The sequence below is a fragment of the Manis pentadactyla genome, chromosome X, assembly GCF_030020395.1.
Source record: "Manis pentadactyla isolate mManPen7 chromosome X, mManPen7.hap1, whole genome shotgun sequence".
NCBI classification, from domain to species: Eukaryota; Metazoa; Chordata; class Mammalia; order Pholidota; family Manidae; genus Manis; species Manis pentadactyla.
The window spans coordinates 105,989,307-106,008,852 of NC_080038.1; the positions used below are offsets into that span (position 1 = coordinate 105,989,307).

A 19,546-nucleotide genomic window follows, 5' to 3' on the forward strand; every position below is an offset into this window, starting at 1 on the left:
AAAATGAGTCTAGTGTTACAAATCAGGCAAGCTGGGGAATGGCACTGCCCTTGACAGTGACTAAGTGGAGGTGAACCTGGATTTACTTGTTCCGTTACAGCTGGCAGTGGTGGGTCTCAACTATGTCTTTGAGTCACATGAAAACATGGGACAAGAGAGAAGACTGAAACCAGAAAAGATTCACCAGCAAATGGCAAAACAAAATGTAAAAGCTATAGGATGTGCGTTCAAGCCTAACCCAAGTAACCAAGAGTACTAATTACAAAAGAAAGATGATAGAATAGCTCTCCTTGTCAACTGTCCTTTTTACTTTAGATGTAATGATTGGTATTGATATAAAATGTTTACTCAGAATGACCTTCTGAAAAGTTCAATTTATTGCATTTAGATCCTAGAGTCTTAAAAGGGCTTTTAAATAGTGTCTTTAAGTACTTATAGTCCACTCAGTCCGCTCAGAATTTCAAAGCAATAGAGACGCGCATAGTCCCTGTTAAATGAGCAGAGGGGTAAGATGGCAAAGTGATAAGGCAAGTCAGTATCAAGCATGGGAGCAGACTATTAATACCCTGTAACACAGGTTCAGATGAATGGGTCACAATCACGTAAGCCTCAGCAAACAGGTATGTGTCTAAATTTGAACTATTTCACCTCATTAGAAACTGCTGCTGCCATTACTTCTATATATATGTTCTCAAGAAGGAACTACAAGTATTTTTGTTGCTTTTGAGGTTTCAACATCACCAAAATGGCATTCTCTAAACTCAAATGTTCTATAAGTAGCTGCTAAAGGTTTCAACGTTTTAGTTATTACACATAATGTGAACAATAGTTAAAGCAGAATGATCGTAGGTGTTCACGCTCTGTCTGGCTGTAAGAGATTCTCTCGACCTGGGGAGGGTCTGTCTGGGCCACTGAAAATAAGTCTGTCTGTTTCCAATCTTAGATGTTATAACTTAGATATATCTAAGAAACAAAATACATAAAAGAAAGTAGGCACGAGTACCCTAAAAAGCCTGTTTCTTTATTTTTTTCCTGATTCACCGGACAAATTATCTCGAGGGAGAGGAAGCTTCTTTTTCCAGCCAAGGCTTTTAAAAAAAAAATCAGTGATCCTAATGGAGACAGATGGATTCCAGTTAATTCTGAGAAGCAACAAGATGTAATTTTAACCAATTTTAAAAACCAAAATGAAAAACAACTCTAGTGTACTGTATGTCAAACAATATTCATTTAACCTTAAAAGCCACATGTGTTGTTTATTCAAGCCTCAATTATATTCTGAGTGGTACCCTATGGAGCTGGAATGACTTGGCTTTCTGGTAATGGGAGAAATGGAGAACAAGTATTTGAAAAATGGTCAAGAGCTAGGCTAAAATTCAGACTGTTTATTTCTCCCAGTGCTTCCATTAATCTTGGTTGGCTTGAGTGGGTCACAGAAGTAAACCATGTCCTCTCAAAAGGATGAAGTGAACAATGAGATTATGAGATACCCAGGAAGATAAGCGTCAGACAGCAAAACTGCGCCAGCATGTGGCCACTTCTGAACCATACACAACATCATATATCGAGTGCCCATAAGTCCTGATTTCTGTGGCAGGCATAATTATCAAGTTTGCCCCTCTTACTTTCAAAAAGGTCTCAGTTTGGATGATAAATGACATGGTTACTCTCATCATAAGGCAAACAGAAATTAAATGAATTCCCAAGACATGGGCAAGTGCTCTCTGTGACAAGAAAAAGTGATCTCTGTATTTTCAAAATGAGGAGCAAGCTGAAGTCAGCAGAATCAGGGCAAATAGTTAAAGGGCTTTGAGGGAAATTGGGAGAGGGTAAGAAGAAGAAACTGATGGTGAAATCGCCATCTACCATGTGCAGGGTCTGCGGTGGGCCCCTTTAGAGCCAGTACTCAATACCCAAGCTGGGGATGAAGGAGGGAGTGGAAGCCGATGACTCCGGGGGCCTCTGCCAAACATCTAATTCTACAAATTCTGATGATAAGGAGCAAGAGTGCTGAAATTTGAGGTAAGCTTTAAAGAACACTGGTATAAGGATTCCCCACTGGTAGACATGTGAGCTTCCAGTAATACCATATTGCAAGAAGTCCCCCAGTGTCTCGTGAAGTGGACAGTCATGTTTTTTAGAAAATACTTTCTCATGAAATCAAGAGGGCCATCAACACAAGCTCTTAGCATTTTAAACAAAATATCTGCTTGAGAAATATGAATACATAGACAATGGGGAACTCCTGCCAACAGTAGCCAGCCAAATCTGAAGGGCGTGCAAAAGCATTTATCAAGAAAACTCAGAAATTCATACTTTTCCTTTATTTTCAATCATTTTTCCCTATTCTTATGCTATTTTTAAAATTTATATTCTAATTCCTTTACAGTTTTTAAAAAATTTTTATTTCAATTTTTTATTGAATTATAGGCAATATACGATATTATATTGGTTTCAAGTATACAACCTATTGATTTGACAGTTATCTAGATTATTCAATCCTCACCCCAACTAGTGTAGTTACTATCTGTCAACAGAGAAAGATATCACAGTATTATTGACTATATTCTCTATGATGTACTTAATAGTAGTAAACTCAAAGACAGAGAAGTGACTGGTGGTGACCATGGGGGAGGGGTTGGGATGGGAGGGTAAAATAGGTGAAGCGGTTAAAGAGGCACAAAATCTCAGTTATAAATTAGTCACAGGGATGAAATCTGTACTTTTTAAAAACTGCACTCCAAGACTGCACCTGTTTGCATGAGGGAATCATGGAGGAGGGAATAAAGAAACTAGTAGCTAGATGGTGTCTATGACTCAGCTCTTTCAATGGAGATATGGCTACACAGATTCAAGTGTATGGTTAGAAATGGGGTCCTTGCATCCCAGAGTAGTCCCAATGAATCTGCTGGAAATGTTATGATATGTGTGGCCCCTGGGAGCAGAGTCATCACAAAGTCTATTCTTCTCCGCAGCCTCGGAGTTAACAGAGTCCCCAAAGCTGCTTCACATCCCCAAGCTGACAGGCAGCATAGAAGTCGGAGCCAGACTGCCTGGGTCCACATCTCTCTGCCCCTTCTTACCTGTGTGACTTTGGGCAAGTGAATGAACCTCTCTGTGCCTCATTTTCTCCCTATTGCTAAAATGGAGACAATAATACCTACCCCGTGTGGTTGTTGAGGATGAAATGAGTTAGTATATGCAAAGAGCTTAAAACAGTGCCCAGCACATGCTAGTGTTATATAAGTGTTAGCTGTTATTCCCCTGCCCTCTTCTTCCCATCCTTTCCCACCACTTCCTCCTCCTTGTCAACAGTAGCTTGCACATGGGGAAAACCCAACTTAAGGGACTCCCACAAATGTGCTAAGTATTGAACAAAAGGAAAAGTCTGGATTAAACAAACAAAGACTAGCAGAAAGAGAAAATTTATGCCTGCACATAGAAATGGGAATCATTTCATTTCTAAAACCAGGGTCCTGGAGATAGACCCTCCCCCACCAAAAAAGAAAAAAAAAGCAGCCACAGAGATTCCTTCAGCTCATTCCTTCTAGACGGGCTTAGATTCTCATTATTATGCTAGTCCTCCCCTTTATTTTCATCTTTTTAGAAAAAGGAGTTTGCATTTTAATTAAGCCCTTTTTTCTCTCTTAGTTAGAATAAGCTTAAAGAGGACAGATATCAGTTTCATTGGGAGGCAGTGCAATTTATATAGTCATAAAGTGGCGTGGTAAAAATCCAAGTGCCCAAATAAAGTAGAGTCCTGTGCTACTACATCCATAAATGGAAAATAACAAGCAGGATGGGCAAGGGAACTCAATAATCTACCAATGTTTACCGCCTGGCCAACCTGGGAATGAGAAGCAGTCAGTTTATTAAAATCCTTCTTCTTTCCATGAACACCACTTTGGTGTCCTGGCCCTATCCACAGAGGACTGGCTTTAATAGCTAAAGCCAAGAGAAAAGTGGGCACAGTCATTCCAGCAATTTATTTGAATCAGCTGGATAACTATACCAACTGTCCAATTTGCCTGGGCTATGGAGACCTGGACTTTGTAAGTTCTTACTTTTGTAGTGTAAGTAATATTCAAATATGATTCCTCTGCCTGGCCTTGGTCCTCTTTATCATGTTCCTTTTCCCTCTCTTTATACTGCCAGTCCACCAATCAAATTAATTTCTATATATATATTGGAATTGAAGCTCCTGCAGACGATTCTAATGAAAGTAACAGGCATATCCAGTAGTGTGTTTATGGGTGGTCATGGCATCCCTCGAAGTAGTTAGAAGGACAAGGCTGAAGGGAGAGTGGCTTTAACCACCTGTGGAGAAATAATTGCCCTGAAATGCTTCACTGGAGTTCTTTATTTTCATCGTAGAACCAGACTCAGATACACATGAGAAACTCTCCAATCCCACAACAGGATGGGCATTATTGACCTTGACAGGATATCCCAGATGGCCAGTTAGGATTCATCACTATTAATTTGTTAAGCTCAGTATGAAACTCAGTGCTATCCCGTCCACTGTCTGAAAGGCTTTCTGTCTAAGAAGAAACATTCTGGAAAAGATAAATGCCAAGAAGGAACATGATGACCTCAGAGGGGTGGGAGTCCTGGGACTGCTAGTAAGCATGTGAGGATGAATCCTGGGTGCCAGGGATAGAGAGAGAATAAAAACAACCTGGAACATTTCCATGGGGATAAAAGGCTTCCAGTTTGATTTACAAGAGAAGTAGTCAAGGATGGAAAATCTCTAAGGTGGTCCCATCTTCATGAACATGAGTGATTCATTTTTTTTTTAGTGATTCACTTTTGAAAGGGATTACTAGCAGTGATCAGACTCTTCTGTAGCTATGAAAAGATCAGAGTGTTTCAGTACATTTTAAAGTTCAGGTGACAGCAGACCAACCCAAAAATTACTGAGCTTATTTTTATTTTTTAACTAGTCTTTCTCATTAACAATATTTCCCTCCTATCATGACCAGGAGGTGGTAGTGTTTCTGCAGAAAATGTGGGCAAAACCAAAAACAACTCTAGACCAACATATGAGGATCTGTAGTTGGATCTGCTGTTATTTTCTCCAGTTTTCTTTGATTTTGAACACTTTGAAAAACTTGGTATGCTTTTATGATGTTAAAAAAATGAAATCTCTCACACACCAGTTCTCTCTGCATCTCTGGGTGTCATCCAAGATGGCATCTGAGGTGTAATATTGGTGTTTTTTGGAAAGAGAAATCCAAAGTCTTAGGTAAAATGGAAGTTGTCTTGAACACTGACAAATTACTTTTAAACAGTTACTTCCAGTTTCAGTTACCTTGAAGTAGTTAGCAGAAATATCTCCATTTCATAAAAAAAGATGCAATTTTCTCCATGGGTTCATTGGAGATGTATTGGGAAATGAGCTTGGGTTGAGTAAGTTGTGAGTTCAGTTGTTTCTCCTGCCTCCGGAGCCAGGACTGCATTGGAGCACTGCCAAGAGCTTTTTGTAACTGTGGCTCTCTTTCTTTTTAATAAATTAACCTCAAGATATATGCGTAATACCATGCTAGGGCAACAAGACCCATGAAACAATGAACAGCACAAGAAAATATTTTTAGTTTTTCATAAATGCTGGACTCTACAAACCAGACTAAGCCCTGGAAGTGCCCCAAGAGGAAGATCAAGGAGGACTAGAGTGATCAGGCAAGGATAGTTAGAAGAGGTATGACTTCAGAGGTGCTCTTAAAAGATGGGTAGGATCCTAAACAGTAGAAGAGAGGAAGGAAGCTATTCCAAGCTCGTGGGAGTTAAGAGTTAAGAGAGGCACATAACAGAAGCGAAGGTGGAAAGGAACATGGCATGTTGTAGGACAACAGAACAACCAGCCTAGAGGAGAAGGTGTGCATGTCAGAGAAATGAGGATGGGTACTAGGTTGAGGAAGGGTCAGGCTGTTTTACAGAGGGCCTTTAAAAACAAGAACTGAGATTGGATAATGTGGTGAGAAATGGGAGGCACTGGCCAACATGATCAAGTAGTTCCTTAAGTAGAAAAGTCTAGACTAGAGAGTTACACGGCATGTACAATGCAGGACAAACAGTACAGACACTCCTACTGCATGAGACAGCTGCTTTCATGGTGAGATCAGAAGCTGGGGACCCTGGGAGGACAGGATCACCACTAGTTAGCTCCCTAACCATTGAGTTAATCCTCCTCCACCCTAGGAGGCAGACAGCGAAGAGGAACGTGGTATGAGTTAAGTCCACAGAACAGTCCTACAAGTCTTCCTTTACCTCCATGACCAGGTAACTCCTCTCAATGACTGGCTTTTATAACCTTTCCTTTGTAGCATGTGGCATGATTGCAATTTCTTATTTACTTGTGCCATTATTTGATAAATGCCTGTCTTCCTCACTAAACTCTGTGAGGGCAGGTTTCATGTCCATTTTGTTCACCATTGTATCTCCAGCACCAGCACAGTGCCAGGTACTTAGCTATTGCTTGCCAAATGTTTGCGGAATGAAGAAGGTAGATACCGACACTTGGGTGTCATTAAGCCTAGAGAGAGAAAGGTGGAAAGAGGTGGTCCCCTGTAGTTGGGAGTGGGTAGGTCAAAGACTTGATGGGGAAAAACAGGCAGTGTGGTTACACTCTTAGGATCATCTCCCTATGCCAAAGTGACATGCACCCCCCACCCACTGCAGCCCTGCTTTCTCCCCTGTATTAGAAGAGGCCCTAATCAAATGCCCGTGAATAGCTCCCACCAGGTAGTCTAAGAACTTGGAACTCTAGAGCCAGGCCAACAAGGTTCAAATTCTAGCTCTGCCACTTTCTAACATGTATCCTCAGGTCAATCACTTAACTTCTCTGCCTCAGTTTCCTCCTCTGTAAAATGGGGATAATAATTGGTCCTACTTTGTTGTGAGGATCAAATGAGCTATGACACACACAAGTAAGTGGTTAGGCCACTGCCTGGCACATAATATGTGCTACATAGGTACACCATCTACCAATTGCTCTCAATACAGCCAACAGCCTACCCCAAATATCTCTCCCTTGTCTAGAATCCAAGAACATAGCCTTCCCCCTGGCTTTGGCAAGATTGGCAGGAGTCGGGCAGCAGAAATGATAAACGGTAGAGGCGCGCTGGGTGTGGGTTTGGGTTGGAAGCCTGCCTGCCCAGAATGTGGCAGTCAGACAATCTCTGAAGAGATGTTTTCTCCTGATAGTTTCCCTTAAGGTTCCAGTGGTTGGTTGTGCTGCGCTTCCAGTCCAAACAGGGTTTCCTGGAGTGCCAGCAAAGACACACGTCCTGCCAACAGTCTCCCTAATGTCCTAGCCTCAGAGACATGTCTCAACAACCCGGCTGAGACCGAGGCTGAGATTCACTGCACAACTGATACTGTTGCTGACCCACGAAGAAAGGCTCACACTAGTGTCTGGTGACAGTGCAGACAGCCGGTTTCAGTGGGGCCCTTTATATATTAAGGTGCTCAAGTTCAGCATTCAGAAGGCTATTGCTTCCACAGTATTTTGCCTATAATTCGGGTGGCCAGTATAGGAGAGAAGTGTGCCTGGGTTCCCTGCTGTTTGTGTAAGATGCTTATACAAGATAGACCTTTCTACAGACATTGTTTCAAGGGAAAAAAAAGGATGAGGTGCTTGAAAAATTAGAACTTCAAAGGAGACTCAATCACATTATACATAGCTGAAAGAGGTAAAGAAGTTAGAGGCAGCGAGAAAGAGAAAAAGTGTCAATTTTATGAAAGTGTAAGGTTTTGTCTTTATAGGGAAAGACAAAAGAGAATGGTTTATTGAGGTTGGAGAAGAGGTGGCAGAGAAAGAACCTCATGAATTGTCAAGTATGTGAAGGGACAATACATAATCCATAAAAATAGGCTTTTATCTGTTGTTCTGAGGTCATAATAAAGGAAAAGAAATTTAAATGGTAACAAGAGAGCTGTTGAGAAGTCAGTCCCAGGATCTGTTATTGCAAGAAAGACTAGAAATTAAGTTTTGTATATTGAGATTGAGTAAATATAAAGGCAAGACTATCAGAGATGGAGGAGAAGTTACACATTCTACTTAACTCTGGGTGATAATTATAGTAACTATCATATGATATCTAATAATTATCACTGATGAAGCACTCGCTCTGTACTAGACCTTCTCCTGGCCCTCTGCGTCAGCTCAGTTCATTTTTACAACCTTTACATGGGTGGCAGATATGTCATCTCCATTTTCACAGTGGAGAAAACCAAGGTGCTGAGTGGCTAAGCTTGCTCTAGGTGACATCACTAGTAGGTGGTGGCTCTGCACTGTCAAATCTAGGTCCTCCTGTCTTCAGTGCCCATGTCCTTTGCACTGTCTTGCCTCTCAGATGCAACATTAGGTCTTTCTGGTGTTTCCTTTCTTTTACTGTTTTTTAGTTCAGCTTTCTCATATCTTTTTCCCCAAACAAAACAACCTCAGCCTAACAACTGGAGTATAGCAACTAGCTGGTTAATATGGCAGCTCATGTGTACACCTCTGCTCAGTATGGACTCCCTTCCCTTTGGAGCAGACTCAAATAAGTTAGGACAAAGATGCGAACAAAATACTGATCCTGCCTGGCTTATGCTTAATAACTATAGTAAGGTAAAATACACACACACTGTGAAAAACTGTATGGGAAGATCCAGGCCTAACTGGAGCATAAATAAAATCAGGCCAAAACTGAATCCATACTGATTTATGGAGACCGTGACAAAGAGCATATTAAAAGGGATGAACACATACTGGTACTCAGAGCAAGGTCATTTATTTCAAAAAGAAATATTAATTATAGTGACTTGAAGTGGGATGGGGGAGAAAAAACACCCTGGGGACCAGTAAGCATACCAAGTGATTTCCTACTGACCATGAACCAATGTATAGTCAGTACAACCTACCACAGCCAGTAATTTAGAGCAAGAGAACACAACAATGATATCCTATATTATAGACTCTAATTCAAACCATGACTAGCTTTCTAGCAATATTTCCAAGCTAATATGCATCCATCCAAAGAGTACCTACTCCGTACTTAGTGCAGTGGGGAAAAAGGTCAACCAGGACTGGTTTGTAGCTTCAGGAGCTTATGCACTGGTAGGGATGGTAAGACCGGGGTAACCTACAATCAATGAAAGACAAAAAGTGACACGGTGGTAAAAGGTGCCGGAGAAGCCCAGGTTAAGTGCCAAGGAGTACTAGATAGGAAGGAGGTTTACTCCTGATTTACAAGATCAAGAAATGCTTCATGGAGGCAGTGGCATTTAGGCGGGCCTTTGAATGATAGGCAGGATTTAGGGGTGGAGAAATATGCAACGGAGCTGGGAAGGCAGAGAAGAAAGACTTCCATCTAGTGTTTATCAAAATGTGCCCAGAAGATTGCCTGCGTTAGAATCTGAGGAGGTTGCCTTTGAGCGAGGTCTTGAGAAACGGACAGGATTTCCACAGGCAGAGATGGAGGGAAAGGGTTTTCCGGAAAGAGGCAACATTCCCTCTTCCCAACCCTTACTGTGCATGTGTAGTTGTTACATAGGTAGCCATTTTGTCTCCTTGTCCTCCCAGTTCCTTATCAGGAAATATCTGCCACTGATTTACCCCAAACTTGATTGCCATATGGCTGAAATGAGAGGCTCTGACCATTCAGAGATTGACATTGGTCACTTTCCTATTGGCTTTCTCAGGTTTCAGACTTGTAAAAGGCTTGGTCTTGGTGCACTGAACTTGGATGTAAACCACTGTTTGAGGCTAGTTGTCTACCTGGTCTCTGGAAGGTTTCTCCAAGTGGTAGTCTATGGGCCACCTGCATCCGAATGGACTCTGGGACCTGTTTAAATGCATATCCCAGGGGCCCCACCCCAAGGCCACAGAATCAGAATCTCTAACGTTGTCATCTGGGGACCTGAATTTCAACCAGTCCTCCCGGTGATACTGAAGCATGCTGAAGTTTGAGAAATAATGATGGGCAGAGAAGAGAGCACACGGTCAAAGAGAAGGGAGATAGGAACAATGTGAGTAGAACCTGAGGTGCATGAATGGAAGAACGTGGGCCTAGGAAGGTAGGTTGAGGCTAGAGCACAGAAGGCCTTCACTGTCTGAGTCAAGGGGTGGACATGTATTCTACTGGCAACAGGGAGCTGACCCTTTCAGTGACAGAGTGGAGAGGTTAGGAGCCTAGAGTTTGGAGCCAAACTGCCAGGATTCAGATCTTAGCTCCTCGACTTAGCATCTAGTTACATGACCTTGGACAAGGTTCTTAACCTCTCTCTGCCTCCGTTTCATCATCCATAAAATGGGAATGATAATTGTGCTCATTACACAGGGTTGTCATGGGATTAAGTGCATTTCTATCTATAAAGGGTTTTGAACTGTGAGAGGCACATAGTAAGGGCAGTATGTGTGAGCACAGAGACTTTTGAGTAGGGGTGTAGCATGGTTAAGGCTATCTTTTTGGGAAGATCAAGCTGGTAGTAATGTATATCAGTCAACTACTCATCCCCTACCAACACATCCTATAACTTCTTCCCTCCAGCTTAGTGCTCTGGACCTTGGCTGTGACGACCCCTGGTCTTGGGGTACGGGTCACCTACCTCTGCATACCCGGCAGCAGGAATCCGGAACTGAGACTGGAAATGCACAGGTTAACCTGGGGCAAGTCTTGAGACCACAGTACACATTTCCCTCCTGCCAAGGAGAAACAGATTAAGGTCAGAAGGATCTGGGATAAGTGGAAAGGCTCAGCTTGGTACCCAGGATGAGTATAGGCTCAAAACATGGCACACCCTTCCCAATTCTCTCCCATAGTGTTTCTAGGTCCTTCCTAAATTTTGCTATGTATTATTTTTTTTCTGTTTACTGTTTCTCCATGCCAGAGACTAAGTCACAGAAGAGTGGGCGATCTTCACCAGTCATCCTGGTCTAAGATAGTAAAAAATAGTCAGTGTGAGGGCTGCCATGGGCCTCCAAACCACCATATAGAGTTTTGCTCCTCTTTTCTCTGTTCATTGTATCTGATGGTCCCCATCACTCACAGGCTGGACGTAGGGGATTTCAGGGAATGCAGACTTGGGTAATAGCTGACTTTTGTTAACACTCACGAGAGTCTCCCTTCCAAACCAGGGAGACAAGCTCTCTTGGGTAATGCAAAATTATACAGGATGATCTGAACTGACGGCTCAGCTCAGCACAAGGTAAAGGAGAGGATCAAATTTACTTGCTGTTAAGTCTGTCTTTGTATCATCTCCATTCCCTAAAGTCCTATACTCCAAACATTATTCCTTAAACCTTGTCCTTAGTTCTTAGAAGCGTATTATTCTGGGGTTAGAAAGGCTCCTGAAAGGTCATTAGGAAGGCAAGGCCACAACCAAGTTTTCCCAAACCATCGAGATACTACATTTTTGCTAAAAATCCCTATGGGAAGAGATTCTATTCCTTCCCTTGGCAATCCAGCATTTAATGCCACTTACAGGCAGAAAAGTCGTCTAAACTTCTAACTTCACTCCTGCACACTTCAGTTTAAACACCCATTGGACTCCATTTTTTGGTTCTGCATTCTCTGAACTGCACAATTAGATGAAGATACAATCGGTATACTTTATTCCTAAAGGATACACAGTTCTTTTGACAAGTAATGTCCCAGGAATACCCCTGTTTTGTTGAGAGAGTTCTCATTGCTGGGCAGTAGGGATGAACTGGTCAGTAGAATACTTCAGAGATGGGAACCAAGAGACACCCCATTTTCTTGGGAATTGCATTGAGTGGCCCTAATGGCCTGGTGCCTGTGGCTCTTCCACCCATTGCATCCCCAAAGCTTCAAAATAAGTGACTCCTTCAAATGAAGGTTTTGGTGGTGTAACTATCGTGAAAAGGAGTGCAGATTGAGCCCACCCACTCAACTTTGTCCACTTAAGCTGTCCTAAAGCCTCAAGACCAGGATACAACTGGGTTTGACCTCTTCAACAGAGTTGTTGACGGATGAAGAAGATCAGGGAGTTTGGATTGTCAGGGAGGCTTATGATTTAAATGCAATTCATCTTCCATTCACACACCCAACAGTGTATGCTCAAACTAACAGTGTAAGTGCAGAGGAAGCCCTCCTATGTGGGTAGGTGCTAGCAGGCACCTTAAGATGCAGGGTCTTACCGAACAGCTGCATTGGGTGCACTGATTGGGTTGACGATTCTGGAAGAGCCCTTCTGCCATAAACAGCTCACCATGTTGGTAAGTAGTCCCATTGTACTCACATGACTTGCTGGTCACCTTATTGTTCGCTGGGGGTAAGGAGTCTTCTGGGACAAGGTGGAGAAAAAGCACCCAGAGTATTAGCATTATTGCAAAGAATTTCATAAATCCTAACAGCAGATGGGGCTGTACCATGTAGAGGGAGTTAAAGGGAGGCTCTCACTCAGCGGCGGATGACCTTCGATAATACTGAAGCAGCCAGACAAGAAGAGCCACTGACGTGAGCACCCATCCATTCTTTCATTTGTTGAGCATTTACTGAGTGCTCAGTATGTGCCAGGCATTTCAATGGGCACAGAGAGATTAGAGAAGAAGGACAAGGCCCCTGCAATGATGGAGCTAACACCTAGATGAATAAGGTAGGTCACTTGCCTGGACAGAGGGAGTCCTTTATAGAAGAGAAACCATCTATCATAAGTACCCTGTAACTTTATCCCCACCCATGTTTTATACCAGGTGGTATGTGTTTGGATGTTTATTACAACCTCTGGAGTCGTTACTTATTTTTAATCCCTCCACCAAGACTGCCCCCCCCCTGCTCTTTTCTACCTATTGCAGTCCTATCTGATTTTGAAGTCCCTTTTCCTCCAAAAAGCATTCCCTAAGAGCTCCAGCCCATCATCTGGGATGCTTAAGGCATCTGATGTCTGAAGTACACAATTTGGCAGCTGAATATTATTGTAACTCTTATTCTGAATTATAGGCATGGAGCCAGCAATTTACAAAGAGATTTCACATACATTATACAATGGAGCCATAGAACAACCCTGTCAGTCAAGTAAGGCAGATTCTTATCTTCATTTTTCATTTGAGGGTACCACGTCTCTGAGGTTGAGTGACTTATCTCAGGTCACCAAAGTCGTGTGATGAAGAAAGGAATTGAAATCTGGTCTCTGACCCTAAATTCCATCTTCTTTCCATCAGCCTATGTATACATGCGTCTGTATTGCTTTCTGAGGACTGGGACTCTGCCTTACACGTGTCTTTTCTCTGTGGAGTCTAGCACAGAGCTGCCCTGTAGCAGAAAGTCAGGACATTTGGTGAATTGAGTCTAAGTGAATATTCTCAAAAAGTCTTCTCACGGAGCTTCCTTGAAGTGCTGGATACATGTCTGCTGTCACGTGCCACCCCCCCGGGGTCACTGTTGTCTTGACCCCAGAGCAAGACCCCTAGATTAAACTGATCATTGATGTACAAATTAACAATAGATACAAGCAGGGCTTGGAAAGTACCTGCCGTGGGACAGTAGAAGAGGACAAATCAGGGGGGCTGTGCGTTTCACTGGAGGGAGGCTTAGAGTTACACCATCCTTTCTTTCCCATCAGTCAAAATTATAATGAAAATTAGTTCATGTTATGGGTAAACTGTACCTCTCAGTACAATGATGTAAAAAAACAGAATGAAACTATTCTAGGATGTAGGTGAAAATGATAAAGACTAACAACAACAATAATAAAAAAAACAATGGCTAACATTTCTTGAACCCTAAATAATATGCCAGGTGGAATGATGAGTGCTTTCCCATACCTTATCTCATTGGGTCTTACTCATAATGTCTGATGTAGACATTATGATGATGCCTATTTTGCTGAGGAGGAAACTAAGCCATAAGAAATTAATCGACCTGCTCCATGTCACACGCTTAAGTGGTAGCACCAGGATCTGAACTGATGTCTGACTGACTCTAGAATCTTCCCTCCTAGCCACTATCAAGGAGGGTGCCAATCACACCAAACCTTTAACAAGAAGGGACCATTTCATTTAAAACCCAAAACCAATGAAACAGGAAAGCTGTATTGTCTCCCTAGAATGTTTTGGCCTAAAATATGCTGAAAACACATTGCACTTTCTTTGGCTTCATTGATTCGGATTAACTAACCCAGTTCTATCCTTTACTATATAAAAGGATTTAGCTTCAATTTCTGAGTAACTCACTCCTTGGGTATTAACTACATGTAAATGACCCCTTACAGAATACAAAGGAAATTCCCTAATTTTGCCTTAAAAAGAGGGAGCCTTAACTCCTAGAAAGAGTTTACCTCATACTAACTGACCCTCTGATCTGGGTTATGAGTCCCTGCTCCTGCCCACAAGTACTTATAAGGAGACACCTGCAGCTGGTAGACAGGTGAGAAACTCACTGGAGAAAGGACAAGAGCAGGGCCACTGGGTCCCTGGGCTCCAGTTATACAAATCTCAGTATTTTGTGGTGAAGGAATACTAGGATGACCTACAAAATTGTATCTGCCATGTGCCAGGAGCTGGTGAATCTTTTGAATGCCAAAAGAAAAAACAGGTTGCAATGGTTTTGCCTCCAAAGACTATGGATTGATTTTTGAATTGGGCCTTCCACCAAAGAATCAATGGTGAGGCAACTGCAGGGTAAGGTTTTCCAGGAGAAGCATGCCGTTGAGAAATTTGCCTTGCAATGGTCTTCAGAGTAACCTGACAGTGGACTCTTTATCTACTCAACAGGAGATGGGGAGAAAGCACAAGAGAGGAAGAAAAACAATCAAAGAAACCAATTATAGTCATGCTTACTACTAGTCTGACATAATAAACTCGTCTTCACACCTTCCCATTTATTCTTATTTCATTCTTCTAATATCCCTAATGGGGTGGGGGGGGCAGAATCATGAAAATAAAGCTACTATCATCCCCCCAAATTTTCCCATGCCACACAGCTATTTAATAGGAGAGCCAACTTGGAAATAATAGTTTTCTTGCCAGAAAGTTTGTGTTCTTTTCACAGAGTGGGTGTTAAAACTCGGGGGCAGAAAGGTAAAGAAACCAGTACGTGGAAAAGATATCGGCGCTCCCATGTTCAATGCAGCATTGTGCACAATAGCCAAGACATGGAAACAACCTGTGCCCATCAATAGATGAATGGATAAAGAAAATGTGGCACATATATGCAATGGAATATTACTCAACCTTAAAAATGAGACCCTGCCATTTGCAACAACATGGATTAGCCTGGAGGACATTATGTTAAGTGAAAGAAGCCAGGCACAGAAGGACAAAAACTGCATGACCTCACTTATGTGTGAAATCTAATGTTGGTCAAAGGGTACAAAGCTGGCCATGGTGTAGGATGAGTAAGTCTGGAAATCTACTGTACTGCAAGATGATGCTAGTTAATCATAGTATATTGTATACTGGGAATTTGCTCAGGGGAAATTTCAGGTGCTCGCATCACAAGACAAATGGTAACTATGTGATGAGATGATATTAATTAGTTTGACTATAGGCATCATTTCAATATATATATGCATATCAAATCAGCATGTTGTACACCTCAAACAGATACAATTTTTACCAAAGAAAAGAATTTTTAAAAACTGGGGGCACGATCACTGAATCCCATTCTCAGCTTGGGTATCCACTCTCCATGATTTTGCACAAGCCATGTTACCATTTGGGGCCTCAATTTTTCTATCTAAGAATAGGCCATGTGACCTAAATCTCCCCTTGCATGCAAGGAACCATGGAAGCAAGAAGAGCCACCTTGTCTTCTAGCCTCTCCCTTCCTAGATTTTCCAAGGTGGCTGGGCTTCTAACCAACTCTCCTTGGAATACATTAGTGTTCCTGGCCAAAAACTGGCAGAAAAATCAGTGTGAAGCAAAGCTGGCTTCAGGGCCCCCCAGGGGAATGTTCCTGCTCTGAGGAATGGAGGAAGGACATGGGGCAGGGGGCAAACAGATAAGCACTGGGCCATCTGACCCCAGCTGTGCCAGGAAAAGGAACTGCTTCTTCTCCCCTGGTGAGGGGTGGTCTTATGTGCAAGCAGAACTATGATTTCTGGAGTGTTCAGAGAACACTCCCTTATCCGAAATACCTCTTACCTCCTTTTTGCTCCCTGGTGCCTAAAATGCCATCATCAGAAGTCCATTCCTCTGGGGTAAATGGTTGCCTTTTTGCAATCAGATTTTATAATCCCAAAACTTCTGGGAGAGGCTACACATTGCCATGAACATCTTAGTGTGAGTAACTTGGCTGCAGGCTTTGTTTTTTTCCCCTTCAGAGAAGCTGCCCAATTTCCCCACAAAGTCTGTGGCCCTACCCCACTTCCGGTGGTACACCATTCTCTCCCCTCCTAGCACTACCCTGCTTCCCACCCTCCCCTTGGGAGCCCAAAGTCTTCGTGCTGGTTGCTGTCTTCTCCATTCTCCCTATCCTCAAATTTCTGTTTTCTTAGTGGGGCCATCCTTGCCTAGTCAGAAAGGCTGCTTGAATGTCAGGAGACTAATCAGCTCCCCATGTTTATGAGATAATTTTAACCTCTCCAGCACTCCCAGGGATCAGTTGCTAATCACCTCAACTCCAAGCCCTCCCTCCTCTGGCCACTGCTGCTGTCACTTGGGTTCTGTTCTTGCTTTGCTTTTAGTGGCTGAGCCTGATGCTGCTGTTTCGGTCTGGTTCTCTGTCATCCTAGTGCAGTTCCAGCAACACCCACAGGCCAGTTGGAAGGTGGTGGAGGAGGGGAGATACCGAGATGAAGATAAGAGGCTTGAAAGAAGTATGGCCCTTTTAATTACCAAGAGACAGACAGACACACACACGCATACACACATCCAACAAAACAGAATTACCTAGTCCAGGGGGCCTGGCCTTAGATCTCAAGGTCACGAGAAGGGAATGGCAAAGGGGCTGGGAGAGGAAATCTGGGAATAGGGCACTGTTTGTATGCAATGTTTTTCAGCTCCAGATCTCACAGACATGCAAACAGAAAGAATTGAGCCTGGTCTCCGGGGTCTACAAACACTAGATACAAATGCCAGCTTGGGCCTGCCTCTGCTCTGTGACCTTGGGAAGGCTACCTGATCTCTTCGTGCCTTGGTTTCCTCATCATGAAGATGAGTGTGCCAGTTATCTTACATGGCTGTGAGGTTTAGAGGTCATTTATTTGAAAAGCCCCAAAGTAGCTGGTACATAAAACAGTTCACAATAAATGATAAGGGGTGTTGGCAAAGAAGAAAGCTATAAGCTTGAAGAACTTGAAAGAATTTCCATCAATGACTGGACAATTAATTAAAAGGTATTTGTTTTGCGCTTATGTGTATGGTAGGTGCTGGGGGGATAAAGACAGTTAAGACACTGTTTCCCTCTTTTATCCTTTTTCATTCAACAATTAATGGAGGTCTTTGACTATACCTGGCACTAATAGGTCCTTGAATGTATGTTGAAAATAGCTGGCATTGTGCCTAGGTTAGAGCAACAGAGGTAAATAAGACATGTCCCTGGCTTCAAGGAAAATCCTGCTGTCATTGGAGGGTTCAGCATAAAAAGGTGTTAAGTGGTAAAATATTTAAATAACACATAAAGGTTAAAAATGGAAGAGAGGCCAGACTCACAAGTTGCCAAACTATGTCAAGTGGGAAGGCATATCTACTGCATCACTAAGGATTCACGTTAAAGACTCAAAATATTCCTAGATTCCCAAACTGAAATTTGAGTATTTACAGATATTTAAATATGTAATTAAATATGAAACTTGAATATTCCCCCAAATTACATCTGAAGAGCTTATGTTTGCAAAAAAGCTCTATTGGCAGGCCAGGGGCTAGAGTAGGTGACCATTTGGGGTCTGCTGCAACCACAAAGAAATGAATTCTGCAAAGCTGGTCAGAGAAGCCCAGCTCTAGTCCTCCTATTGGGTCAGCCCCCAGCTAGGACTCTCTGCTCCTAGTCTGAAGATGATGAGGTGGTTCTCTCCTACTAACACTATTCAGGACTTTTGGGGAAAGCAGGGGCTGTTACACTGCTTTCTAAAACAAATTTTTTTAAAGTGTGTACACTGCTGGCACTTGGATCCTGGACTTTCCAGCCTCCAGAACTGAGAGAAATAAATGTCTGTTGCTTAAGCCACTCAGTCTATGGTACTTTTGTTACAACAGCCCTAACTAAGACAACCATTTTCCACTTCCCTGTAGAACTTCTCAAGAATTGCCAGATTCTGAGTGGTCACTAGGAAGTCACTTCTGAGCCATGATATTCTCTCAGTATGCTTTCATGTCTCCAGTCTCCAATGGATGATTGGATAAAATGTGGTGTGTCCATACAATGCAATGTTACTCAGTTATAATGGGTGACCCTTGAGAGCTCCTGCTACAGCAGAGTTGCCACAGGGGCCAAGTTCACTCTGAACTCTCTTCCTCTTTGTTTTGTCAAGTGCCTGACATGCCCCAGGTTCAAGCATTAATTCACATTCGTTAGCATTAGTTAATTGGTTCAAGTGTTAGTTCACATTTGTTAGCATTAGTTAATTAGTTCAAGCATTAGTTAGTATTAGTTACCTTTCTCAGAGGCTTAATAAGTTCCCAGTAATGAGTCCCAAGACTGGAACAGTCCCCAGTAAAGAGGACTTGGGGTCAGGGGGGTGGACAACAAAAGCACAGCGCAATACCACTTTGCACCTAGTAGGATGGCTATAATAAAAAAGACAATAGTAACAAGTGTTGACAAGGATGTGGAGAAAATGGAACCTTTATACACTGCTGGCAGGAATGTAAAAATGTAAAATGGTGCAGCTTCTGTGGAAAACAGTTTAGCAATTCCTGAAAAGCCAAGCATAGAGTTACCCTATGAACCAGTAATTCCACTGGTACGTATATACCCAAGAGAATTGAAAGAACGAATTCAGATACTGTGCATAAAAGTTCATAACGGCATTATTTACAATAGTCAAAAGGTGGAAATAACCCAAGGATCCATCAATGGATGACTGGATAAAATGTTGTGTATCCATACAATGCAATGCTACTCAGTTATAATGGGTGACCCTTGAGAGCATTACCCTAAGGAAAGAAGCCAGACACAAAAGATCACATATCGTACAATCCCGTTTATATGAAATGTCCAGAATGGGCAAATTATTTCCAGAGAGGCAGAAAGATCAGCAGATTCCAGGAACTGTGGGGTAGGGGTGGAGAATGGGAAGTGCCTGCCTGCCTGCCAGTGAGGATGGGGCTTCTTTTGGGGATGATGAAAATATCCCAGATTAGATAGTGATGATGGTTGCAATATACTGTAAATACACTAAAGTCAACTAAACTGTACACCTTAAAAGGGTAAGTAGTATGTGAATTATATCTCAATTAGCTGTTACCAAAAAAACTAAACTGGTAAACATCCTACAGAATGCAGACACAAAGGCTGAGTATCAGAGTGGAGTAGGCCTGGACAAAATAAATGTGCTGTGTGCCCTGGTGACAGAGAGGCAGGTAAGGAAGGGAAAGGGAAATGAAAAAGAAAGGGAGGGCTACCAAGGGGTTGAGGAGGGCAATCCTAAATCATAATTTTGT

General features: G+C 42.5%; 1 protein-coding gene across 8 annotated transcripts in view; it reads right to left on the reverse strand.

Annotated features, from left to right (window-relative positions):
- CHRDL1 (chordin like 1) overlaps positions 1 to 19,546 on the reverse strand; it is a 119,627-nt gene that overhangs the window by 33,296 nt on the left and 66,785 nt on the right. For 5 of the 8 annotated variants that reach the window (XM_057495221.1, XM_057495220.1, XM_036912650.2 and 2 more), the window contains exons 5-6: positions 12,143 to 12,288; positions 10,591 to 10,684 (exon numbers count right to left, since the gene is read on the reverse strand). In XM_057495221.1, the coding sequence (XP_057351204.1) occupies positions 10,591 to 10,684; positions 12,143 to 12,288 (240 nt within the window). The remainder of the gene's footprint in view (positions 1 to 10,590; positions 10,685 to 12,142; positions 12,289 to 19,546) is intronic. The other 3 variants (XM_036912651.2, XM_036912646.2, XM_036912649.2) reach the window with 1 other exon arrangement.